Here is a 27,176-nt window from a genome sequence, read left to right on the forward strand (position 1 = left end):
GTGTGGTGGGTTAACTGAATTTATGGGTTTTTGGCGTGTCATGGCTATTCCTGACATGTCATGGGTTAACTAGTTTTTTGAGTTTTTAGCGTGCCACGGATGTTGGTGTAACCAGTCAGTAATTACAGTGATGCATGGCGTGTCACAACATTTGACTTGATATGCATGACGGGTTACAACATTTTACGTTATATGCATGGCGTGTAACAATACGACTGACAAATTTTTGATCACGACATGTATTATGTAAAATGATTGACAATATTTTTTTCAACAGACATATGAACCAAATACAGCAGATTCACCTAGGAGCCCAAGCGGACTTTATGAGAATAGGGCATGAGAAATGGGCACGTGCATGTTCACCGGCAAGGAGATACCAAATGATGACATCCAACATTGCAGAATGTGTTAACTCATGCTTGAAGCATGCAAGACAAATGCCGATCTCTGTTTTGATCAAGTTCATCAGAGACATGTTCCAGCGTTGCTTCCATGAACGGTACGAGGAGGCCGTCAAAGTGACCACGTCCCTCAACCCTTGGGTTGCCAGGCAGTTGAGTAAAAGGTTCAATGATGCACATCGCTTTCTAGTTAAGCCTATCAATCGAATGGAGTTCAAAGTTAAAGACGGGAAGATGGACGGACTTGTAAACCTATCTAAGAAGACGTGTTCATGTTGTGAGTTCCAAATAGATTTACTACCATGCAACCATGCCATTGCAGCAATAAGGTCAGAATATCTTTATTTCTTATTTGAACTGTAATTGACATAGCATTTACATTGTGCTTGAAGATTGAGTTTTTTGTGTTTTTCAGTAAATGCAATCGTGAAGCCATTGAATTATGCGCTGACTACTATAAGACAACCGTTTTTGTGGAGGGTTATTCAAGATCCATTAGGTCGGTCGGGCATCCTAGTGAGTGGGACATCCCCCCTCATGTGAAATAAATTGTCGTCTTGCCCTCACCTTGGCGAGGCCAAGCAGGAAGACCTAAAAGGAGAAGGATTCCATCAGCTGGTGAAGGTAGTCGAGCACAGAGATGTTCGCAATGCAAGAGGTACGGGCATAACAGACAGAACTATCCATCCCCATTTGCAGTTTCATCCACAAATTCGGCACCATCTCCAAGTCAATCGCTGACTCCACAACTGCGTCGACCCAAAGCATGTTCAAGTTGCAGACAAATCGATCACACAAGCAACAACTATCCAATACAAAGGACAATGTCTGAAAATGTAGGGTGTGTTGTGAATGAAGACAGCCTGACCGCCTAACTAAATGTGTCTGAAAATCGTAGTTGAATTCGTTTTGCTTTACGGATTTGTCTGCTCGATCATTCTATGAGGCACTTTTAGTTACGGACTTCGTTGCCAAACATTTCAGGCAGACAAGCATGTCAAGGCCTCTGTCTGATCAAGATCATGTTAAAGTACATTCTTACATTGTTTGTAAAAATGTTTTCGATTACAATCTCCATCAGACAGGAGCCATGTATTTGCTTATCTGCCTGAAATGTTTGGCAACAAAGTCTATAACTAAAAAGACCTCATAGAATAATCGAGCAGACAAAATGTCAAGATCCTCATACTGTATGCGTTGGATCTGCAAAACATGGCATAAATGCACCAGTGAGTTAAGCCATAATGTGCAACAAGGTATACAGAAGAAATAAATAAGGAATAAATGTGAGACACGCCATGCATAACAAGTAAAATGTTGTGACACGCCGTGCATATCAAATAAAATATTGTAACACACCATTCATGACAAGAAAAATGAAATGACACGCCATGCATAACAAGTAAAATGTTGTGACACGCCATGCATAACAAGTAAATTGTGCTGACACGCCATGCATAACAAGTTAAACATTGTGACACGTCATGCATAACAAGTAAAAGGTTGTGGCACGCCATGCATAACAAGTTAAACGTTGTGACACGCCATGCATAACAATTAAATTGTTCTGACCTGCCATGCATAACAAGTTCTGATGTGTAAATTTAGATGTATTATTTTATAATGGCAGGATAGAATTTTGGCCTGAAAACAACTGAAAAAATAAGGGAGGATGGATACAGAACAATTTCATGCTGGAAACAATTAGATGGATGGAAAAATCTATATATTCAATGTTAATCAATGTAATGTTGGGTTGGTGCAGCCGGTGTGCCTGGAAGAGAAAGACGACGAACCTGAAAATTAATTAATGCCAACTTGGGGTGACACGCGATGGCCCAATTCTTATGACACGCCTACTAGAAGCAGATTAATGGCGTCACACGCTGAGTATCTGGAGATTTATGGTGTGACACGCCACAACCCAATTGTTCTGACATGCTGAGTGGAAGTAGATTTATCGACTGACACGCCAAGTGTTAGTGATTTACGACGTCACACGCTGACTTATTGTAGATTTTTGGGATGACACGCTGAGTGCAAGCATATGTATGTTGGGACACACTGAGTGGTACCATGTTTAAGGCGTCACATGCTGACTTCTTGCGACTGTGTATCAAATTAAATATATTGTATATAGAAAAGGAAAAAAATTATTGGTATCAAATTAATTGTGTATAGGCAAAAAAGTTAATTGTGTATCAAATAATTGTACAAAGTATATTGTGTATACAGAAAGAATTATATCTGTTTACAATGAATTGTATACAATAAATTACGTATACAAAAAATATGTATAAAATGAATTGTATAAAAAAATTTATGTGTACTAAAAAAATTGTACAGACAAGGGCCTATATGTTCAGGGTTCGCTCTCACAACTGTTGGAAAAAATTTTCAGAGCATATTGCCGACGCATATTTGTAATCATATTCTGTTTAATTTCGATCTTTTCTGATTGTAAAATATGCTCGATGTACCTTATCATGAACATATCGCAGCTGACACTATCATTCTGCCAATACACTTTAGCTTTTAGTAAATGAATATCCAATGGCATCACGTCAAATCCCATCTCTTCCGACGTATGTTGTTGAAATAACAGACTTGGTGGCAGATGAATGGCATCATTGTCATCAAAGGTGTCATCTGACCTGCACGAACTCTGTTATCCTTAGCATCCGAAGTTCTTATTGAGTCCACCATCTTGATCGTCCACCTCACCAAGTCGATCTTCGCAACCACCCAATGCCCACCAACGTTGCAAGGCGCAATGATGAAATCAACATCTTTCCATTTTTTGGCGTACGTTGGCCTTTCACCCTCCACATAGCCCCATAACTCATCTGAAATTTGCATTTTGGCTCGAGCATCTTCTGTTGGAAATTCGGTGTGTAGCATACGGATGGTGTCCTGTGAAACATGTAAACATTAGCTTACACTTCATGCAATCAAAAACTTAGTATTTATAGAATTGAACAATTTTCAAATAAACTTACGAAGAATATCGTGTCAACCACGCATGCACAGGTAGTGTACAGCTTCAACTTTGGCCCTATCATTCGCTTGCAGAGTAGGCTGAGGCATGCGTCGATATGTTCACTTGTCATTTCCTCATTGGGATCCTCTAAGGTTATGAAAAAGTCAGCCCCTTGATCCCCTAAGATACCGACGTTATGCCTGCATATGTAACATAATTAATTTCATAAGTCTTGGTGGATAATTGTTTTATTAAAAAACAATATTTGCAATTTTATTTACGAGCTTACCTCGCGGACTCCTCTTTCTTGAAAGCTTCGTAGTCTTCTACTATTTTATCCCTCACATCTCGACGGGTCACTAAGGGGTCGACGAATGGGCTTTCCATGTATTTGCTAGCCATTTTCAACCGTGCTCGTTCAGTTAGGTCTGAAATTTCTGCTGCACCATGATGGACAGCAGATGACTCTGATGACGACGACCGTATCTCAACTGCATCAGGAGTGCTCTCACGATAAAGAACAATAACTCCTGCTGCTGCGTTGACGAATGCATCGGTCGGAGCAAGATGCTCTCCTTCAGCATCATATGACTGAAGGGTGACATCCACTGCCACAGCTTCTTCGACGACATCATCTACATGAGTTACGTGCTCTCCGTCAGCACCAAGAACGTCATCGTCAATGTCAACACCAGGTTCATGATGCTGTCCATCATCGTGCTCCAGACCAGCACCGTGAGATGGACCGCCTTACAAAATTGGAAAAATCATTAGTTATCTCATAAAATACCACAAACCATAAATAGTAAAATGTTGTGACACGCAGTGCATACCAAGTAAAATGTTGTCACACACCATGCAAAACAAGTAAAATGTCGTGACACGCCATGCATAACAAGATAAACTTGGTGACACGTCAAGGATAACAAGGAAAATGTTGTGACATGCCATGCAAAACAATTAAAATGTTGTGACACACCATGCATAACAAGATAAACTTGGTGACACGCTAAGGGTAACAAGCAAAATGTTTTGACACACCATGCATATCAAAATCAAACGTTGTGACACGCCATGAATAACAAGTAAAATGTTGTGACACGCTAAAGCTGACACGGCAATAACTAACTATAATACAAATGTCCTGACCCGCTAATGATCAAAAACCAGTTAAACCATTACCACTTAACCCAAAAAATCATCAAAACCATCAAGAAAACACAGTCTAAACAGTTGTTAAACGTAAACCATCAAAATACAAGCGAAGATAGAATAATGTACTTGTGATTTAAGGCCGTCAAGAACCCGACCAACAATACGGTCCTCAATCGTCTGCATTACTACACTCAATGACTGAATTGAAGCCTTCAACTCCAACATATCTTTTTCATGCTTGCGCATGATCCGTCGGAGCTGACGGGTTGTGATTGCTCCGTCATTGACTGTTCTCGACTGGGTCAACTATAATAACATATATAATTGTGTTATTCAATAATCATATATGAAATTATTGAATATTAATCATTACAACTTTAATATCCTAACCGGAGGCTCATTAGCAATCTGTGATGGAGCTGGACAGATGGGTGCTTCAGGACCTGTCGTCGCTTTCGCATACTGCAATTACATATTTAACTGTGTTATTCAATAATCATGTATGAAATTGTTGAACATTAACTGTTACAACTTTAATATCCTTACCGCCAGCTCGTTAGCTATCTGCGGTAGAGTCGGACCGATCGATGCTTCAAGACCTATCATCGCTTCTGCAAACTGCAATTATATATATAACTATGTTATTCAATAATCATGTTTGGAATTGTTGAACATTAACTGTTACAACTTTAATATCCTTACCGCTGACTTGTTAACTGTCTGCGGTTGAGCTGGACCGATCGGTACTTGAGGACTTATCGTTGCTTCCGTAAACTATAATTACATGAATTACTGTGTTACTCGATAAACATATGTGGGAATGTAGAACATAAACAGTTAGAACCGATCTTACCGATGGATCGTTTTAACTTTACATCTGAGGAGGACCGGTGGGTGGTTCTAAAGCTGCCGGCCCATGGTCCAATTGCAAACATAGAAATGTTATTCGATAATCACAAATAGAATTGGAGAACACAAAACCGTTACAATTGTCCTTACCGGCTGTTCACTGCCTTGACCATGGTCATCCTCTTCATCCATCAACTCATCAACTAAAGCAGTAACGGTGTGCATCCGCTTTGTGCCACCAAAGGCTTTTTTCTCCTTCAAGCTTCTCTTTTTTTGCCTCGCACCTAAGCCCCAATCCGACCGATCCTCCATGTGCCCTATTGGCACGTACTCGTGGCCTTCCGATAATGGGACATCAAGGTCCACAAAATACTCTCAGAGGGCCTCATCCGCGGTGAGTTCCAAAGTCTCCAATGTCCACAATTGCAAATAAACAAATAAAATGTTGTCATTATCGAATAGGAAAAATTATTTTACAAATATAAAGCAAAAATTAGCAGTTGTTCACTCACTTGGTCATATGACTCTAACTTCTGAATTGCCTTGTAGAAGTCTTTTGGCTTCTGATTACAATCCCATCTGCACATTCGTGGGTGGACGTTGTCTTTTGGACCAGAGGGGGCAACTATTTTTCGGAGGGTCAAAATTGCCTCTATTGCCCAGAACTGTATGTCAAATGTAACCATTATCAGACCGTCAATCATAAACGACTGCACCCATAAATTTTTTGTTCGAAAGAAAACTGAAAAATGTTACGTTTTAGTACTTATATCACCAATGCGAATCCATAAATGTTGTAGCGTAATCGAGTTTCCTTTGTCACGCTCAAGTCAGGAACTTCGAACCCCTTCAAAAGGTAGTCCAAGGTCAGCTTCCAAACGTAGTGCTCCCATAGGAAGACATTCCAAGCGTCGATGTCCTCCACCAATGACAACAACCAAGGCGTCACCCGTCTATGGTAGTTTTGACCAAATAAAATGTTATTCGCGATCAAGATGAGTGCCATCTTGGTCTCGTCTCCTGGTCACTGAAAGTTACCCCCGCGGAAGGTATCAAGCAAAGCCTACAGCTTAACGTTGTCCTGCCCGTTCCAGTATCTTGCATGAATTCCATCCGCAGCAACCTCGTACGGTCGTCTGAACTCATCGAGCATTGGACCAAACTTCAACTCGATGATGAGGCAGAACTCCTGCTTTGATAGCCGCGCCTTACTCTTGCCAATGGCAAACCATAGCTCGTGGTCCATTGACTGCCTCTCAGTGATCCGGCGAATCATGATGCTATGCAAGAGACAGGCGCAAAAGTACCCCTGCGGATAGACGTCCAGGAGCATTCCAAAGCAGGTACGCTTTACTGGATCATACTCCCCCTTCTATTGGACAGTCTTTGTGATGTAATGCAGCTGCGACCACTTACAGTGAGTGTTAATTGCGACGTTGAACGCCCACTTCTCCCTCAGCACGATCAGCAAACTGTCAATATCCTCATACTGTCTGCGCTGGATCTACAAAATATGACACACATGCACTAGTGAGTTAAGCAATCATGTGCAACAAGGTACACTGAAGACATAAATAAGGAATAAATGTTGTGACACGCCATGCATTACAATCAAAATGTTGTGACACCCTATGCATAACGAGTAAAATGTTGTGACACGCCATGCATAACAAGTTAAACGTTGTGACATGCCATACATCTCAAGTTAAACGTTATGACACACCATGCATATCAAGTAAAATGTTGTCAAACGCCATGTATAACAAGTAAAATTCTGTGACACGACATGCATATCAAGTAAAATGCTGTGACACGCCATGCATATCAAGTAAAATGCTGTCACGCGCTATGCATATCAAGTAAAATGCTGTCACACACTAATAACTAACTATAATAACAATGACGTCACACGGTAAACACCCAAAACCGCTAAAACCACTACGACTTAACCACAACAACCATCAAACCAACAAGAAAACACAGTCTAAACATTTGCAAAACAAAACAAAAAACCCGAACATATCAAACAAACCCAAGAAAAAATCAAAAAATTAACAAACATAAGAATGTTGCGAATTTGAGACTCACTGACCTCTTCATTCATGGCCGACATTTATGCTGTTACTATGGTTTCGTTTCGCTTGCAAAGAGCCTTCTCGAACACTCCGATACCGACGAGAATGAGAAATGAATCACACAAACGTTACGAATTCTGAATAATAACTGTTTAAAATGAAAAATGGTCTTCTAATATTCTTATTTATTCTGAAAAAGGGAAATTAATTCAGTGAAAGTCTAAAGGATTACCACGTTAACTGCCCGCTTTTTTTTCCTTTCTCTATTTCAAACCATGATGTGTCAGCTGCTCAAGCACTACCGTGTCACACACTCTAAACATGACCATGGCGTGTCACCAACTCTAAACTCTAGCGTGTCACAGATTCCCTCTATGGCGTCTCACCAACTCTGAACGCTAACGTGTCACAGATTCCCTCCATGCCGTGTCACCAACTCTTAATCTGACGTGTCACAGATTCCCTCAATGGCGTCTCACCAACTCTAAACGCTGTCATGTCACATATTCCCACCATGGCGTGTCACCAACTCTAAACTCTGGCGTCTCACAGATTCCCTCCATGGCGTTTCACCAACTCTGAGCGGTGCCGTGTCACACATTCTCAACATGACGTTTCATAAACTCTAAACCATGCCCTGCAACAGCCATCTAACATATGGCTTGCTATAGCAGGACCATTTCCTGCTTTGGATTCACATCTTTCTTCTTTCAATTCACCACCGTATCAAGGATTTCTGGTTTCACATCAGTAGCCAAGCTTTCCATTCATGACGACTTGTTCCTCATTCGATTTAATATCTCTCTTCTCCTATTATCTGAATGCCATGTCCCAAATCTTTGAAAACTCATCTCATGCAACATTATTTTGTTTTGCACAACCTTCGAAAAAAAAATTTAGGTATTTTGCACGACCAATCTTTGCATATTTTTTTTTCTCTCATTTTTCGCCTGTTTGAGAGTGTACGCTAACGAAGACGGCTCATTAAGGGCATTTTTATCTCAAAATCTTTTCTGTTGGCTAAAAACAGTTAAAAGTATCTTGACGTTTATTTACAAAAATACGTTATTTATAAGGGCTAAAAAAAATCCATTTTAATTTATTTAAAATAGTTTAAAAGGTATTTTCGTCAAGTCATAACTAAATATGGTTAAAAACAGTTAAGCTTATTTTAATGGTTACTTTTAAAATATCTTTATTAAGAAAGGTCATTTCTCACAATTTTCTCTTTATTAAATATACAGAGTCTTTTAGCGGTTAGGAATTCCACTAAATTAAGCCAATTAAAACAAAAGGCCCAGTGACCACATATTGGGTGATTACTCAAGTAGTATTATGCGTTTGTGAGAGAACGATTGTCACAATGTCAAAAACCTGAAATAATACAAAGAGTTTTTTTATCCTTCTTAGAGTTAGAACGAATGTTGCTTTAAGAAAGAGAATGCATAAATGCAAATTATTTATACCAAGTGGAAACCTAGCTGGATCTGGAATAAGCTTCAACTTGAGCAATTTGGAGGTGATCAAGCTAGTAATTGGGCTAAATTTGGTGTTGTTACGACAACTAGGCACTGGAGAAGGAAGGAGCGGGCAGATGCCCCCTCTTTCTTTCCTTTTTTGGCTAAAAAACCAACTTCCCTCGAACTCATTTGGGCCCCCAAGTGGTAACCATTTTGATTTTTATTCTTATGATTAAATCCATGTCCCCACATTAATAATATCAACCTCACTAATGGGCCAATAGGAACGTAAAATATGTATAGTTTGGTAAATAAATGTTGTTTGCTATAGAAATCCGTAGAAGATGCATGCTGTTCCATATCTAGAATCGAGTCTCCCTCGATTAAAATCAACACAGTTCCTCGGCTTATATATTAAGGTTGTATTATTCACATATGCACTCCATCATCAATTTCTTTTTAGTTTCAAATCCCTCACACTTTACTCGAGCCATGGCGTTTGGTATGAGTACAGCGATTTTCCTCTTTATGCTGGCGCTTTGTGGCGTCTCCATGGGGGCCGTGCACCAGGTCGGAGACTTTGGTGGATGGAACATTGTTGCTCCAGTTGGTTACCAAAAGTGGGCTGCAACCAGGAACTACCACGTTGGCGACGTTGTTGGTAACTAATTAAGCTCCCCGATCCTCTGGATTTATACTCTTTTCCACTAGTATTTGATGATTTGGTTACATGATAAAGTTGGTTTAATTTGATTGCAGTTTTCAAGTACAACAAGCTGTTCCACAACGTGCTCCGTGTGACACACCAGAACTTCAAGTCATGCAACGCAACATTTCCGATTGCAGTCTACTCCTCGGGTTCTGACACCATGACCTCACAAGGCCCGGCCACTTCTTTTTCATCTGCGGTCTTCCTGGCCACTGTCTAAGCGGGCAAAAGCTTCACATTGAGGTCGCTCACGGCCAGGAAAACCTTCCACCTTTTGCTTCCGGTGTTAATCACTTACCACAGTCAGGCTCAGTGTTTTATCAGGCGTTGGCACCCAGTTCAGAGAACATAGAACCGATCCCTGGCCCAGCTCAGAGCGGTGCTCCATCTCTCAAATTGTTCAACGTCTGGGTGGCTCTGGCAGTCCTTGCATTTGGATTAGGTGTTACTGGCATCGGTTACTAGCTGATTGGGTTTCATTTTTAAGTAATTGTGCCAATGTTACAGTCTTCTATTTATAAATAAGCTTAAACTGACGACAGGCATGTTTGAAATACACTATAATGTTAATCTGCTCTTTTGAATTGATGAAACAGTGTTTGAATTGAACGTGATTGGTAAAAAACAATGACAATTGTTAGAGAAGAAAAAATCTTATATAATATAAAATTATATAAGTTATAAAAGATCTAAATTGTATATTTCGAAATCTAAATTATGTATATATTATATAGATAAATAAAGTATATATATATATATATATAAAGTTAATCTTAATTTTATTTATAGTCTAACTCTATTTAAAATATTTTTATTCTAATAAGATAGTGTAGTCTAATTAGATAATATTATTGTATAATAACTCTAACTAAATAATTTGTATAATTATCTTTTATATATGGCTAATCCTAATCTTATTCATAATTTAATTCAAACTAACAAACAATATTACAGTATAACTCTAATAAGATATTATAATCTAACTAGATAATAGTATTGTATAATAACTTTAACTAAATAATTTGTATAATTATCTTAACATTTTCTTCAAAATGATATTATATGCAACTTGAGTTTGGAATTAAACTAAGATAAACTAATTCTTGAAATCAATTAAATGTTGCATGACGTGATGACATGGCGAAACACGAAACATGTGACAGATTGTTGTGATGTCAAAAATTTTACAAATAAAAGGAACTCAAACTCAATTGGACAGTCAAGAAAATTTATGAAAATATGACATTTTGGGATTAAATGTATGCAAGTATTAAGTTCTATTATAACTAAAACAATAATATTATATATATATATATATATGTTATTGTTCTTTAGTGCACAAAAAGGAGAGAAATTAATATCATAATGTTCAAAATTCTCCATTTTTTCTGACAAACATCATAATAGCTTTTCACTCAAATGAATTTGAAAAATTATGACAAAAATTAATAACTTGTTAAAATTTTTCAAAGATATTAATAATTACCTTTTCAATTAAAATTTTTAAATATTTTTATAAATAATATTTCAATATATCGGTTTTAATTCTCAATTTTAATTTTCATAACTTAATTTAATTGACAACTTTACCAAAATTTACTTAAGAAAGTTTACGTAAATCTTATCTTCAATTCTTTTTTTTTTTATCTTGCCATTTTATCTTTTAATGTTCAAGCGCTTAATTTATTTATAAAAACTATGATTGAATGACTACATTATCCATAGAAAGGATACAAACATATTAAAACTTTAAGACTTTTATGTAAATATATCTTTTAAATTTTAGAGAAGAAAAAAAAAGTAAATTTTGTTTAAATTGGAAAAATAAATAACCAATTAAAAAATAACAATAATTAATGTCAAAAGTATATCGTATTTTTTATTGTTGGCATCCGTTTCAGAATACAAATCCCTTTTGGTATGGGAAAACCCTTTTCATGCAAAACTTGAAGAGATACATGTATTTATAGAGCCAGTCAGCCAGCACCGTGGTTTTTCTTCACAAATTAACCAACTCGTTGCAAACGCTTTCTTTTACAGTCTTGCTCTCTCTGTTGCTTTCTTGCTCTTCAGTTAATTGATTTCTTTTGATAATCGTGGTTCGAGTATGGCTTCTGCTAAGAGAATCCTGGCTTTCCTTTTGATGCTGGCTTTCTCTGGAGTCCTCCTTGGTGCCGTTTACAAGGTCGGCGACTCTGCTAGTTGGAGTATGAAGAGAAATATTGATTTCTTCTTCCCGTTCTTCAACCTCCGATTCAGAGCAAGTGGGTCAGCGACTTTCTCCGTAAGTTTTCTAAGCAATTATCAATTTTCCTCTGTTTCTCCTTTTCTTCTTAATTTTTTTATTTTTTTGAGAGACTCTGCTTCTTGGTGTTGTTACGATATATACCTTTTGCTACTACATGACCGCCTTTTCTTTATCACGCAGTTTTCGAGTAAAACAGTCAATTTTACAATATGAAGCAAGTGAGTTTCAACGATTTCCAATCATGCGGCGGGACTTCCGCTATCGCCTCCGACACCTCTGGTTCTGACTCCATCCCCCTCCCCTCGACAGGCCCGGCGACTACTTCTTCATTTGCTGAGTTCCTGGCCACTGCAAGCCGGCCAGAAAGCTGACGTTTTGGTCACGCCATCTTTCCTGGGCCCAAGAGCAAGTCAGAAGCCCATCTCCTTAAGGTTTGCCACTTGCAAACCCACAGTCAGAGATGTCGGCACCTGGCCCAACTCCTTAAGCTTCCCTAGGCATTGTGTCTTGTTGCATTTTGTTTCTTGGTTTTTGCTTCAATAACTTTGTTCGGGCGGGATTTTTTTTTTTTTTTTGTTATTTAATTTGGACTTGTCCTATGGTAATTGGCTTGTTTAATCGTTAGATTAAACAAATGTTCAATCAAGTAAAATACATCGTTCTAATTTTGCACCTTACATGATTTTCTCTATTTGTACTATCAAAGGATTGGCGTTTCTTGCGAATCTAACGCATTCAATTTCCATCTAGAAAACCAAATAAATATTAAACCTCAAAAACAAAGGAAATATCAGAAATACAGCCACATTAAGATACTTTTACCTTTTTTACATCAATACTTCCCACCAAAAAGGGAGGAAAAACTAAACTTTCAACCCATTGCTGAACTCTTAATATAAAGAACATAGGCGAAATAACCTACAGTAATCCCATTGTCTTCTAGTTGTAGTGATAATTTATTTAACAGATCATTTTCGAAAAATAAAACGAAAGCAACATTACGCTGGAAAAGAAACCGGACGGAAGCTTAGGCACTAATTCTAGTAAAAGACTGTCAACGGGACAGAGAAGGGAGGAGGTGAGGGCAGAGGAGGTAGTATTAATAGTTCAAGTAAAAAACATAGGCGAAATTAGTTATAGCAAGTAGTGCAGTACCAAAATTGAAATGGGCTTCAAAGATTTCTTGGGAGGGGAAGCACCGAAAATATGTATATAAGATAATAAGATTGTGATTAATACATTAAAGCATGTAATAGGTCAAGTCCAAGCTATTTTTATATGGTCCTTTTAACTCTTTAATTTAATTCTTTCATGGTCCGAGGTTTTTTATTAACATTTCCTTTATTAATTTATCAAAAAGAATCACAATTAATTGCACTATACCGCATTAATTCTATACATTTACGACACTGATTGCAAATATCCTCAACGTATTCTCCTCTTTTTTTTTTTAATTGTTTCCAAAAGAATCGTTTCTTTCCCTAATCTGGCATCAGACATGTTGCTGTAAATAGGGTAACTTTTCCAACAACAGATAGTCAATCTGTCATTAATTTGCCCTGAAATCCCTCTGCCTCTCTCAGCCCCACCTCTTGTGGTTAAGCCATGGTTTCTGCTAAAAATGCAATGTTTATGTTCACGATAATTGCTCCTTTTGCTATCTGTTTTGGGACTGTTTACAGGGTTGGTGATGCTTCTGGTTGGCATCCAATGTTCGATTACCAAAAATGGGCATCTTCCAAGAAATTTTGTGTGGCTGACACTATTCGTAAGCTATTCTTCCGTTTCTAAAACAACTTGTATTTTTTCTTTTGGTGTTCTTGTTCTTTTCTGTTTACCAAATGCCGTATGTTTGTATGTGTAAGCTTGTCATTTGCTTTTTTATTCATTTGTTAGGCTATACGACTAATATATTTGTCTAAAATTAAGAGAAAATTTTGATGCTTACAACAGATGGACCAAACTAAGGGGAAAAGCGATCCATTTACCTTTATATGATTTATTGCATTTCTCATTCTCTTTGCACTAGGCCTTGCCCATCCTAAACCCTTGTCTCATGTCTAGCAATATCTGCTTTACATTTGTTTCAGCTCCTAATTACATTAATCAAACATAGACAAAAATGCCTTTGATTTGTCTGGGTTTCTACTCTAAGACTGCTTGCTACATAAATTTTATACAAGTCATTCCGTCATTCGTGAAATAACTACCCCTTGCTCTTGTTTCGTCTGCGGCTGAACTTTTTAGTGCTATGATTCAACCCCTACTACAACCACGCAACCCAGACCTTTTTAGTCTTTAGCTCTACAGGAAAATACAGCTTCTTTGATAGGGTATTAAATAATTCACTTTGCAGGTTTTGAATATAATGCTATCTTTCACAATGTGAAGGAAGTTACTGAACCAAATTACCGAGCATGTAATGCAACAAATCCAATTGCAACCTACTATACTGGCAATGATTCGTTCACCTTGAAGCAGCCTGGCCACCGCTACTTCCTTTGCGGCTTCCCCAACCATTGCAAATATGGGCAGAAGGTTGACATCTACGTCCATGAAGTTTCCAGCCCCAGCCCTGCTCCAGCTAATTCACTTCCATTGCCACCATCTCCTGCAGCTGAGAATCCAGCTACAAGCAGTGTTCGTACCAATAGTGCTTCATCAATCCATATTTCCATTGTTCAGATTGCCATTAAATCCGTGGCTATGGTTGTCCTTGCATATTTTGTTTGATTATGTGTTAACTCCTCTTTAGATTATCTAGCTTGTTGGAATTTCATTCATCAGAAAACAAGTTTGATTGGATTAAACTGTCTCGCAAACGAGAGACAAACTTTCAATAGCACTGTCTCCGTCACTATAAATCCATCTCCTTTAAAAATGCTTTGGAATAAAAATTGTTTTCCTCAAAAAAAAAAAAGAAATAAAAAGAAAACGTTGTTAAAAGTTAGATCCGCAATCCTCTCAGCCGGCCTCTCACTAGCCTGGTCTCTCCTCTTGAAAAGTGATGGCCTTAAATTCAATGAATTAAATGTTAGCAGTAACCTACCTTCCATTTGACCTTGAATTTCAATCAATGGGTTGCTATTGTTTAATGGCGTTTCACTGCAATGGTATAGCATCATGGCTAATCTGAAAGGGTGGACGTGAATCTTGCCGTGGCCCTAGCTAGTTCACCCTCACCTAAATTACTGTTGCATGAGCATGGGTGGCAATACCCAAATACCCAGTAGGCTTGTAGAGATGATGCATTATGGATTTACGGTTTCAGTATTTTACTTTGTACCTTGATAATCCAATTGGAATGAAGTATGTAACTTTTTGTATTGGTTATTATTTATGCATAGAATCCATGGGATAAATGCCAAAAATGGGACCAACGTCCATAAATTGAGTGGAAATTAATTCCACCAAAGATATTTGACGATTTTTCCTCCCCATACTAGAAAGAAATCCAATGGAAGAGAGACATAGTCACTCAGGGAAAACATTTTTTATCCTCCTTCGCTTGTCAACTGGGCATATGCCCCAGTTGCGAACAAAATCATTGCAGATTTCTCTGCCCTTGTGATTCCGTACAAATCATGGACAAATTTTGATCGAGTTTGATTTGAGAGTGGGGGATGGCCGTTGGCCCTTGATGCACATTCTCAAACTTGCAGAGATACTGGTCGAGCTCCCATCATGAATGCAAGAATACTTCTCATGGATGGTTCACATTAACTGCTAGGGGCAGGTGTCCTCTCCAAGCCCAAGAAGATGCAGGTCCCATATAAGCCAAATTTATCGTACCTTATGGGTTTATTCCATATTAAAATGAAAATGTTGGGGGGGGCAGAGATCAGGGTCAGAGAGGGTTTTTTCCCCTGTTTCCTTTAACTACTAGTTTGGATGACCTGGTAAATCACATTACAGCTAAAAATAAAACCTTTATTTATGAGAAGAAAACAATTGTCCTCAACAATTAAAACATAAAATTCTCACTCTCAATATTTCAACTTTGAAACTTAAAAGAAGGGAAATCATTGTAATGTGTCAACAACTTTGATGGGAAGGTTATTTGTGTTCTTAAGGAAAAATTGAAAAGCAGAGAGAGACGGATCAGATGAGTGAATTGCAACTTTTTTTCTGCTAGTATTGTTGGGTTAAAAAAAGTAGATGGTAATATTCATATTCCACATGAATGCCTTGAGTCTTGACCAAATGTATCTGCTTTCATTTATACATCAGCTTTAAGACTAAGAGTTACAACAGTGAGCCTTTAAGACAACAATTTGAGTTAGAATTGCCATAATATATGTCTTGGATACCCTGTGACTGTGCAGGGTGTGTCTGGCAGGCATCTTAACTTGGAGAGAGATGTATAAAAGTATAAAGGAGGCAGCAAATTCCTCCAAGGCCAGTATTTTGTTTAATTCACTTATTTAGGCGTTTCTAACCAAACCTTCATCCTACTTTCATAACAAGGAAAACGAAGTAATATTGGATGAAGTAATTCACCATCGATAAAGATAATAATAATTGGGAATTAGAACACCAAAAAAAACAATAGACTGAAATAAAAGGTCACAGGCACTTTAGTGTCTCTATTTACTTATTTTGGCATAGAAAAATAGTACGGGATTTTACTCTTTTTATATGTGTATGTTGGATTCAATCAACTGTGTATGAAGGAATAACTTTGAGCTTCCTCAATCCTGTTTTAGCAAACAGAATGCAGCCGGCTAGCAAATTCAATCACACTATCATATTCTTGCAAGCCATTGATCCCAAATATACCGTCTTAGAATTTAATTACCAAAATGGAAAGTAATTAGAAAAATAAGTTCCAAAACAACTAAGATTGAATAGCGACTGTACCGAGAAAATTAAAATCAAAGGCATAAAACTTTATTTATTAAGGAGGTGCTTGCATGGACGTTCAACTCTGTTCCTACATTGATTCAGTTTGAGAATTAAAAATGGACAGAATTCAGAGAAAAGAGTGAAGAAGGAAGTTGCAGTAGCAAAGAAGATGGGAGAAAGCATTAAAGAAGGGAAAGCGGGAGCCGAGCCGAGTAAGAAGCCGAAGTTGGCGCTTCCCATAACCCCAAAAGAACACGTGCAAGGACAGTCCAAACAAGTAAGACTCTCACTACCTAATTAGAGAAAGTAAACTCTCAGTAAAACCTAAAAAAGTAATTTAAAAAATAAACGACAAAGGGCAACTGAAGAAGCACACTGCGAATATAAGATAACCACCACCACCAAAAGGCCAGACCATTCGCTTCCTATTCCTCTCCTCGCTCACTCCCGGTTTTAACCCTCTTTGCCTCTCATCTCAGAGCCCAGTAGCCCGCAGAGAAAACTATAACATCTCGCTCTCTCAACTTTCACTCGTCAGGCCACAGAGATTTGAAGTGCGAGAGAGAGAGAAAGAAAGAGCGTGCAAACATTATATTTTTGCTTATCGCCACCATTAATGCTTATCAGCAACAAACCGTGACTTGAGCCAAGCTCTCTTTGCTTTTTTCACGGACTTGCCAGACGCCAGAAAGCAATCAATCAAACCAAAAGATTAAAAATTATTAAAATCTCCAAGGCTTTTTTTCTCTTTTTTTTTTTTTTTTTTGAGGGGGCAAAGAGTGGAAGTGCCTGAAATGGAGCTGAGTAAGGTAACTTTGGAGATCTTCACGAAACTTGAGCAAAAATGGCTATCACACTGTGAAACCACTAAGAAGATTCGAATCCTCAGCATCGACGGTGGTGGAACCACCGGCATTGTCTCTGGTGCCGCTCTTATCCACCTTGAAGACCAGATCCGCCTCAAAACTGGTGATCCGCATGCTCAAATTGCTGATTTCTTTGACATGATCGCAGGCACCGGTGTCGGTGCTGTTCTTGCTGCCATGCTCTCTGCCGACGATGGTACAGGCCATCCGCTTTTCACTGCTAGAGAGGCGATCAAGTGTATCACTCAGAATAACTCCGAGCTCTTCAAAGTTAATAAGCTGGCCGGAGTTCTTCACCGGCAGAAGCGATTCTCCGGTAAGAGCATGGATAAGGTGCTGAAGGAAATGTTTAAGAGAGAAGATGGAACGGTTTTAACACTGAAGGACACGTGTAAGCCTCTCCTGGTTCCTTGCTTTGATCTCAAGAGTTCAGCTCCCTTTGTCTTCTCTCGCGCCGACGCGTCCGAATCACCTAGCTTCAACTTCGAGCTTTGGAAAGTGTGCCGCGCCACGTCAGCCACTCCCAGCCTCTTCAAACCTTTCGCATTGACGTCTATCGACGGTAAGACCTCCTGCTCCGCTGTGGACGGCGGCTTGGTCATGAACAACCCTACAGCCGCGGCGGTTACACACGTGCTCCATAATAAGAGGGATTTCCCGTCGGTTAACAGCGTGGAGGATCTGCTGGTTTTGTCGTTAGGCAACGGTCCGTGGTGCGGAAGGTCAAAGGTTCGCAATAACTGCGAGTGCTCAACTTCCTCCCTTGTTGACATTGTGCTGGACGGAGTCTCGGAGACCGTAGACCAGATGTTGGGGAACGCTTTTTGTTGGAACCGTACGGACTACGTTAGAATTCAGGTATGTATATCATAATATTTTCTTTTCATGTATCGATGCTCTGTTTGGTTCTTAAGAAAATCGTTAATCCGTGGTTAAAGTAGTAAGACTCGATTCAAGTGTGAGTCTTTTTTATAATTTTCCTCGGTCTTCTGAATGGCCAAACAGATTTCAACGATTTTAAGTTTTCTTTTCCTTCTGGACTTAATACAATTTGGTGATCGACGGTTTGGAACGTACAGGCCAACGGACTGGGGAGAGAAAGGATGGTGGGGCCGAGAATGGAGGAGGTACTGAAGGAGAGAGGAGTCGAGTCGTTACCGTTTGGCGGGAAGCGGTTACTGACGGAGACCAATGGACAGAGAATTGAGAGCTTTGTGCAACGTCTTGTTGCCTCCGGAAAATCCAGCCTTCCTCCAAGTCCCTGCAAGGAATCGGCCGTTAGCCCACTCGCAAACGGCCGTTAGCAACTTCCTTTTTCTTTTTCTTTTCATAAATTTTTTTTTTTGTCCTTTCCTTTGTTTTTACTTTTATTTTTGTTTTCTCTCTTAACCCTTTTGTAAGTTACCAACCTCGAGTTTTACTTTAACCGTGCCCTACATATGGGGCAAAAATAGCTGCTGCTAATTAGTGGATGTCTGGGTTGTGGCGGAATTAGTGTAGATTAATTAGTATTAAGTTAATGATGATTTAAATGACATGCCATTATTATTACCAACATTAAGTGTATCTCTTTTATGATTAACTTTGCCCGGTGGACCTCTAATGCCAAATTCAACCGACTTCTTTTTGTTCCCATACAAACATTGTCATGAGCAACTATTTGGCAGCAGTATTATTATTAATGTTTTTAAGTCCAAATTTCAGTTTTTTGAGCATTTAAACGGTTAATTCATCCAACTTTTTCCAACGGAGAATGCCACATTACTTCGTTGGTGCATTGTTTCTTTTTCATTAATGAAAAATTTTAAGCTCAGCAATTAATGTGACGCTGTTAATTTTGAAAAAAAAATATCAAATAAAAAGTTTTAAAATTACTTCAACTAACTAAAATAGAAATCAAATAATATTGCAACAATATCTTTCACTATGTATATATAAAAAGGATACCTATATGATAGCTTTCATTTTCCCATCTAAATGTACCAAATGTGAAGGGTAAATAATGAAAATTATCAAGTGGTCCTCAAGCAATAGGGATTCAAGGTAACTGGAGAGGCAGGAGTTTATAAGAGAAGCTAAATTAGTGCCATCACATGTCTACATTCCAGATATTGAATCAAGGTCCAAATTCCAAAGGACCACCCAGATCTCTTTCTAAATGGCTGCATAACAATTTGTGAATTGAAAGCCTTGCGAAAATCTCTAGCTTGTGCAATGCAATAAATTTCTATACCATTTGCAGGAAAAGCGGTACACTACTAGAGTTCAACATTTTTACACATCTATGAATAGAAGCTTTATCTTAAGATTGAGGTAGCGCTGAGCCTAAGCTACCATGACAACTCAGAACAATTTTCATCCGAGCAAATTGTGAGATAAGTTCACGCAACCAGAGAGGGGGGAAGGGGGCCCTGCCAAACAAAAACCATGGGATCCAACTTGGAGAGTGGGGCACATTACTCCTCCTGCATTAAATAAAATTTCCCTTTTAACTATGCCCTTCCCACCCCTTTTGTAAACGTTGTAGCTGTGGTTACAAACAGAAGAATAGACACGGAAAAGGAATCAAATCCTCTTACTGTTAGATGGATATCTTACACTGTCAACGGCCAAAAAAACCTCTAACATCAGTCAGTAAAAAGTATGGAGGGAAAAAAAATAAAACTTTTTCTCTCAATGATTTCAACGTTTTTTTAGTTTTCATTTATAACATGCTCCTCTGAATTTTCTTTGTTCCCTCTTTTGGTAGGTAAGTTCGGTGGAGGATTGGAGCAGCATGTACTTCTCCCACTCCCCTTATTTCTCTATCCACTTGCGAGTTGGCATGAGACAATCCCAGTATTCACCTTCACTTACTTGGATTTAAAATGGTCCCTGATTTGTTGCCTTGTGGCTTCCCATTTGGTTTTTTTGGCTTTATGAAATTTCATATTCTGAGAGGGTGGGATACTTTAATACCAGTTGGGTAGAATATACTTCACTCACCTCTCTAGTATCTTTCGATTTGGGGATGATAATGACATTAGTTAAAATAAGATTTACAGCCGTAATTAAACAAGACTGGATTGTTTTCACCTTTCACTTCCTGCATAGGGTCCGAAACCCGCCCCCCCCCCCCCCNCTCTTCTGGCTTGGCCAACCTGTTTGATGTGGACTCTGCTGAGCTCTCAACCCCCCCACGGCCTGGCCCTACGGTGGTGTGGGGAGGGAGGAGGACCTCCAGTCTAGTTTTACAAGTCATTCTTTTTACAATGGTAGGGGGACCTCAACCGTGACTAGCTAGCTAGTTAATTAATTCCAATTCCATTTATCTCAAACAAATTATATATAGGGAGTGATTGTGTTTGTAAACATGATTTTTGGAAATTTTCATTTGGAAGCAAATTATCTACTGTATATTTTTTCATAGGAGCAGGCATACGTGTTTAGACCTCACATGAGTCGATCAAGCACTCAATTAATGTAATCGCTGATTCATTTTTGCTTTTTAATATGTTGGCTGACTACGAGACAGCGCTAGATTTGTACCAAAACATGGAAAAAGACAAGTTGATTCTCATCCAATTAACTTTTATATACAAACTAAGAAGCTGCTAATCAACCGGGGATGCTTGGTTAAGGAAATTGTTATTTTGGCTCAATAATCGTACCATTATCTGACCCCCTGCTTTGCTTTTTTTTTCCTTCATCACTTGGATTAAGTTGACAAGATTTGTTTTTCATGTGTAAGGCATTATTATTAATTAAATCTTCCTTTGTTTCATGCTTTTACTATTTGTCTTTGTTTTTTTATTCATTTTTCTTTTTTTTTTACCTTTCACTCTTATTTTGAAATTAAATGGGGAAAATGAGAAGAAGATTCGAAATGCAATTTGAGGTATTTCATCAAATTGTAAAATTGTCCAGCTACAATATTTTTATGGTAAAAATACCATAACATGCAAAAATATTGGTGATTTTGTTTTCAACAATGTGTATGAAGAATTAATGAACACATGTAATGGAAAAATTCACCTAATTTTCAAATTTCTAGTTATATATTTCTGTGGTACATAAAAATTCAAGGATAAATAAATTATTTTATCTTTTAAATTTGAATGAGTTATGTCTTACAAAATTATATATTGAAAATTAATGTCAATAAGACATCATCGATAAAATTCGACTCCAAAACTATTTATAGAAACAAACAAACTTACTAATTAACAAATTTAATAAATCTCTAGGTCACAAATCATATTATTACATGCAAGAATCAAGATATATATATATATAGCTTGCATGTGACTATGTAATTTGAGTATTGATAATTTCTTTCACCATCCAACACCGACCCTCATATCTCAATTCCATTTTGACATTTTAATTGATTAAAATTCCATTTAAATGACTAAAAATAATATAAATTGCAACCAAGAATATGATCCATGGAGATCTTGATCAACCCCACCATTGATATGTATGCAGTTGGAGCACCCTTCAAAAAAAAGGGGGGGTTCTCTTCTTTCTCGAACAAGGAACAACCTCCATCTCCCACACAAAGATATATTTAAGCTTTGTAGCCCCAATCCGTATTTAATCCCTTGTTAGCATTTGTTACAACAACATACAAACCTAAAAATCTTCCAACCTAGGCTTCGCTTGGCAGGCAACTCGAAAGGCATGGTAGTAAGCGGCTCCAGGCTCCCCACTTTGCTAATGCCATAAACCCTTGCCCAAGCCAAACCACCTGAACCCGACAAGATGGAGTCCCCTGCCTTTTGGACCCATCTATCCCCCACCCTCTCAAAAATTATAATTTATACTAAAACCCTTTTGCTTGCAGCTTTGGCTGGTCACCTCTGTATTGTTTTACGTGTACAGAAAAGTTTATGATAATACTACTGCTGCGCAATACGTGGCTCAATGCTTTTCCTGTTTAGTGTTAGATTCCTTAATTAATATATTATTATAGATATTTTTTTGTACTATACTTGCTATAATATTGGTTGGATTCTTTTCTAGTCACAAACCTGAAACAAGTGGTTAGAGTGCCCCATTCTTTTTTAAGAAACATTAAATAATGTGCTGATAGTATAAGAATCAATTCATAGTATTATACACAAATAATCATATATAGAATTGGTAGAAAGTTAAAAACCACAGTTGCCCTTCGTTTTTTGGCCCCGATATTGGATGCAAACTCTATATCTTTCCTTTTATCAAATTCAGTGCTCTGATTCCGTTTCTCATCTTAACTCTCTTCCTTTCTTTTTCGGGTACAAATAATGATTTGCTGTGAATTATTGGCATTTTGTTTTTGAGTAACATACAAGCATTAACTATTTCTAATAAAAAGCACCCGAACATTTATTTTATTGATTGATGTATAATCTCTTTGTCTAAAGAATAGGGTTCGAATCCTCCATCCTCTAATTATAAAAAAAAACTATTTTTAATAAAAAGATGAGAGATATATAATCATATAGATATATATTATATATATGTTTATATGCTTATTATAAATAACATTAAGACTACAAACCAAAAGAAATCTAAGTTATACACTAAATTTTTTGTTTCTCACCCTTGGATTTAACATCCAACGTGTATAATACTTCAAGTCTTCAACTATATATCATAGTACTAAATTTAACATCCAATGTGTATATTACGGCATGTCATGATCACTTATAAGATTCTTGCAAGGGAAAAAATCTAGCGTTAATGATAAGATAGGGGCACAAGAGTCTTCCTATTTTACACTGATATGCAAGAGGGCCTCCTTGGGAAAAGTAGCAACATCGATCCGAACTAATTAATTAATACCAACTAACTTTAAATTTGTCTAAAAAAATGACGAAGCCACTAAGCACTATGGTAAAAAACCTAGATTCTACCCTAGGGAAGCTCCAAAGTTGGTATATATGTAGGATTTAACTTTAACCTTGTTCCCAGTTAACAATACGGTTATGGCCATAAAGGTTGAAAAAGCTTAGAGTAGCATCTCTTTTATCGTTAGTAGACTTTTCTGGTCTTAATTGTTGGTTTTCCATCGGGTGCTTATTTTAAGGGGAGTTTGTTTCTTCTTTTAGTAAAGCAGATTCGAGCAACCTTGCTCCATAAAGATAAGCTTAGGAAACCAGTTTCCCTAGCATATTAAGAGATTTAGTGGATGATAAGTTGGTTTCTCGATCTATCCACAATTTGATTAAGTTCTCCAACATCATGAAAAGGATAAGAGAATCAAGGGTTTAGGTGTCTAGCTAGGCCAAATCATATAATCCCCAATCATTAATAAATTAAATAATTAACCACCTCCTTGATACAAACAAAGAGAGAATGAAGAGTGAGTGCGAGCTTTTAAGTGGTTGGTGGCCGATCGTATTCAATTGAGGAAGACCACGTAATCTAAGAATTCCAAATTGATTAAGACCCAAGTCACCAGTGGGAGAACTAAAAGAGAGGAAGAGTGGTGTAAGGTTCAAGTGAACAAAGGGCAATTAAAGAAAGAACCCCCAATTAGATTAAGACCCAAGTTATACTCTTGAGAATCTTTCGCCACTACGACGGAGCCAAGCATTGTAGCTCCTTTAAACCTTTTATTAGCCCACTCAAAAATGTTTCTTTCATTGACACCTTTAGCTATAATGAGCAAAGCATAACAAATTTAATTAGTGCCACCAATCTCCAAATAGACGACGACGCCGAAAAGGTTATTGAAAGACAGTGATGTACAAGCGAAACGTGCACCGCATGCTTGGAAAATACTTCAAGCTAGCTGCCCGCATTGGGTTAGGGAATGGCCATTTAAAGTGTGTTCAATTATGCTTGTACGCACATTAATTGTAACTAAAAGCTTTTATACGCTACATTCTTTCTATCTAGGTTAACTTGGGATTAGGGTGAGTATGATCTATTGGTGAATCGTCCTGAAGTTAATTAGATTGCAGACAACTTATGTAGGATTTAGCTTAAAATTTTGGATCATGGATCCATTCATAACTTTAAGACCAATCATACGATACAATGTGATCCAAGATCAAATCTTAAATCTTATAAGTTTTTTTACAATATTAATATTTCATTATTATAAGTGTAGATTACTATCAAATAATACACTAATTCATAAATATATTACAAGTAAACTCAGACATTGACATTACAATTCGCATTGTAATTCATTTATTTTTTTAAGTTTTATTACTTCTAAAATCTTAACGTTTTGTTTAGTATATGTTGGTGATCATCTTTTCTTTTTTATTTATTCATTAATTGTTTATATATATATATTGGATATAAACGTTTTAGATATATAACTGTTTAATTTACAGTTAAGATCTTTAAAGGTATTCTTTTATGCCTCTAAGTCTTACAATTAGTAAATATTTAATTTCTTTTATATATAATTTTTAAATAATCATTATTGTTTAAAATTCGATCCTATAATTAGTTCATTGATGAGGGGTGATCAGTTGGTTAAAATCATGAGCTAACCGTTGCTCACCCCCTATTAAGTACCATGCCAAGCTCCTTTTGGTGCTATTGGCAGCATCTACATGAGGTGGTGTAGCTTGAACTTTAATTAGTTCTATGGTTTCCCCGCACTTAGGAATTAGTACAAGAATTTGAAGATTTAATGTGTATTTTTTTTTTTACCCAAAAAGGCAAAGCAGGTCTGAATTTATGAACCTTGCGAAATGTTGAAGTGGCACTTGAACTTGACTCGGACGGCAAAACGAGATGAACTTTTATCTCATTGATAAACCAAAAGTAGGTAGTCGACTTCAATATATATATATGGAAGGAAAGATTGTGGCATAAAACAAATAAAGAAGAGGTATTTTGTTCATTGACTTCTCAGCTGATCTGGATCAGGTTTGTTGATCTTAATTATGTCACCTTATCTCAAGCCATTTAAGATTTGTATGTTTGGTGTTGGCATGGCGGCTCTTAGTTTGCCATTAATAAGCTACTTTATGCATGAATGTTTAGGGTTGGCGGCTCATTCTAATTACTTGAATCTAATTTATTGGAGTTGAGAAAATTGTCAATTTGCTTTGCCAAATTCACCTACCAATGGGTTTTCCGTATAAATTTTACTCATGTGTAGTCGTGATCTGTTATAGATTCGACCTGATTCGGCTGGCCGGCCATGCTAAATTCGGTCCTGCTCCTAGCAATAGATAGGTCGGTTCGAAGAGTAGGCCTAAGGAAAATTGCACTTTGTACTCACTGCACGGCTGCCTTATAAATGAAATCTGTAAACAGTAGGTATAAATAAGCATGGGGTCTACCATATATAGCCAATCACTCTCTGGTTATTTTCATGTTGGGAGAGATATTCTCATAGTAATTCTCCCCCTTGCATTGCCCAGTCAAGTACGCGAGTAGCAAGCTGTCCTCTCCCTGCAAAAATATCATCTAATGCAAAGGGCTCCACGCCCACCCCTTCCTAGGCTTCTAATTAAACTTCAGCCTAGTTGGTAAAATAATTTACTGTTTTTGAACATCTCAACTCACCCACAGACAACCACCGTGATCTAGTAATAAAGGATGAATTTCCACTGCCTACATAATAATTCCTTGCTTTTTCTTTTGGTTATATATAGCTCTGCAATTATGACAGACTCAATCAATTATGTATAGAGTACGCATTATTGGTTGTAAAAATTCAGTTGAGTAATACATCTTCTGTTTGTTGCAGCTAGCCTTGCAGGACGCCTTCAATGGTTTCCATTCAATAATTATCTGACCTTCCAGGTTCAGTTGTATTAGTTACATATAGAGATAGTACTCGTTAGACTTAATCCACAAACTTTAAAAGTAATTTATATCCTAACATTTCACAATTCTCAACCCCTTCAAATCAAATTATTCAAAATAGTTTTATACAGATATTAACTTTTGAGATGTTCTCTAATCTCTAATTATATCAAAACGTTCAAATAAACTACTGTTATATTCACTAGTTAATACCTATATATGGTTCATTAATTTCCAGGATTAGTACAAATGAGGTTCAACCATATATATGTGCCAAAATAAAATTTAAAAAAATGATTATAGCTTTATGTTGCTATAAAGAGGATTTAGCACATATCCCTGAAACAGTATTACCGAAAATGGTCCTTTGCATACATCCTTTCAATTGCAATTACTGTTGAAGCTGTATGACTCGGAATGGACATTAATGTGTGTGTGTGTGTGTTACATATATCTATATATTTAGTAGATCACCTGCCTGGCTGGCTGGCTCTAGTAGACTCTTTTTGACTCAACAAAATAAATAAATATTATCAAACATTTGCCTTCTGTAGACTCTTGATGAACAACAAGAAGCACCAGTTGGCAACAATACCCATGACGCCATGTCTCCTCCACATCTCTTACGCACACGTGTGCCCCCCTCTCTTTCTGTGTGCGTGTGAACTGCATGTTTATGTATGTATAGATTATACAGAGATTATGATAAGATCTTGTCTGCTTGGGTTAACTATCTCCTTTCCAATCTCACCTTGTCTTCTTCTTCCTGCACAATAACGACGAAATTCAACTGTCTACGTAGTAACTGGACGTGTTGTTTCTCTTTCCCTCAATATCACT

At 37.5% G+C, this 27,176-nt stretch overlaps 3 protein-coding genes across 3 annotated transcripts; all 3 read left to right on the plus strand.

Annotated features, from left to right (window-relative positions):
- LOC18613351 (mavicyanin) lies at positions 9,385-10,163 on the plus strand. Its single transcript, XM_018121641.1, has 2 exons — positions 9,385-9,584; positions 9,683-10,163. Exons 1-2 carry the CDS (start codon positions 9,416-9,418, stop codon positions 9,850-9,852), a joined length of 339 nt encoding a protein of 112 aa, XP_017977130.1. The 5' UTR covers positions 9,385-9,415; the 3' UTR covers positions 9,853-10,163.
- On the plus strand, positions 13,486-14,646 carry LOC18613353 (mavicyanin). Its single transcript, XM_007050546.2, has 2 exons — positions 13,486-13,648; positions 14,237-14,646. Exons 1-2 carry the CDS (start codon positions 13,486-13,488, stop codon positions 14,611-14,613), a joined length of 540 nt encoding a protein of 179 aa, XP_007050608.2. The 3' UTR covers positions 14,614-14,646.
- Positions 16,939-19,146, plus strand: LOC18613354 (probable inactive patatin-like protein 9). The gene is made up of 2 exons (XM_007050547.2): positions 16,939-18,449; positions 18,671-19,146. The coding sequence occupies exons 1-2, from the start codon at positions 17,520-17,522 to the stop codon at positions 18,893-18,895; spliced, it is 1,155 nt and encodes a 384-aa protein (XP_007050609.2). The 5' UTR covers positions 16,939-17,519; the 3' UTR covers positions 18,896-19,146.

This window comes from Theobroma cacao, chromosome 1 (assembly GCF_000208745.1).
Source record: "Theobroma cacao cultivar B97-61/B2 chromosome 1, Criollo_cocoa_genome_V2, whole genome shotgun sequence".
NCBI lineage: Eukaryota > Viridiplantae > Streptophyta > Magnoliopsida > Malvales > Malvaceae > Theobroma > Theobroma cacao.

What these genes read in the sequence shown, in the direction of transcription:
- LOC18613351 (XM_018121641.1), top strand. Translation starts at nt 9,416, where the DNA reads ATGGCGTTTGGTATGAGTACAGCGATTTTCCTCTTTATGCTGGCGCTT. An exon ending in CCACGTTGGCGACGTTGTTG is followed by an intron (nt 9,585 to 9,682) that starts GTAACTAATTAA and finishes ATTTGATTGCAG; the next exon opens with TTTTCAAGTACAACAAGCTG.
- LOC18613353 (XM_007050546.2), top strand. Translation starts at nt 13,486, where the DNA reads ATGGTTTCTGCTAAAAATGCAATGTTTATGTTCACGATAATTGCTCCT. An exon ending in TTGTGTGGCTGACACTATTC is followed by an intron (nt 13,649 to 14,236) that starts GTAAGCTATTCT and finishes TTCACTTTGCAG; the next exon opens with GTTTTGAATATAATGCTATC.
- LOC18613354 (XM_007050547.2), top strand. Translation starts at nt 17,520, where the DNA reads ATGGAGCTGAGTAAGGTAACTTTGGAGATCTTCACGAAACTTGAGCAA. An exon ending in CGGACTACGTTAGAATTCAG is followed by an intron (nt 18,450 to 18,670) that starts GTATGTATATCA and finishes TGGAACGTACAG; the next exon opens with GCCAACGGACTGGGGAGAGA.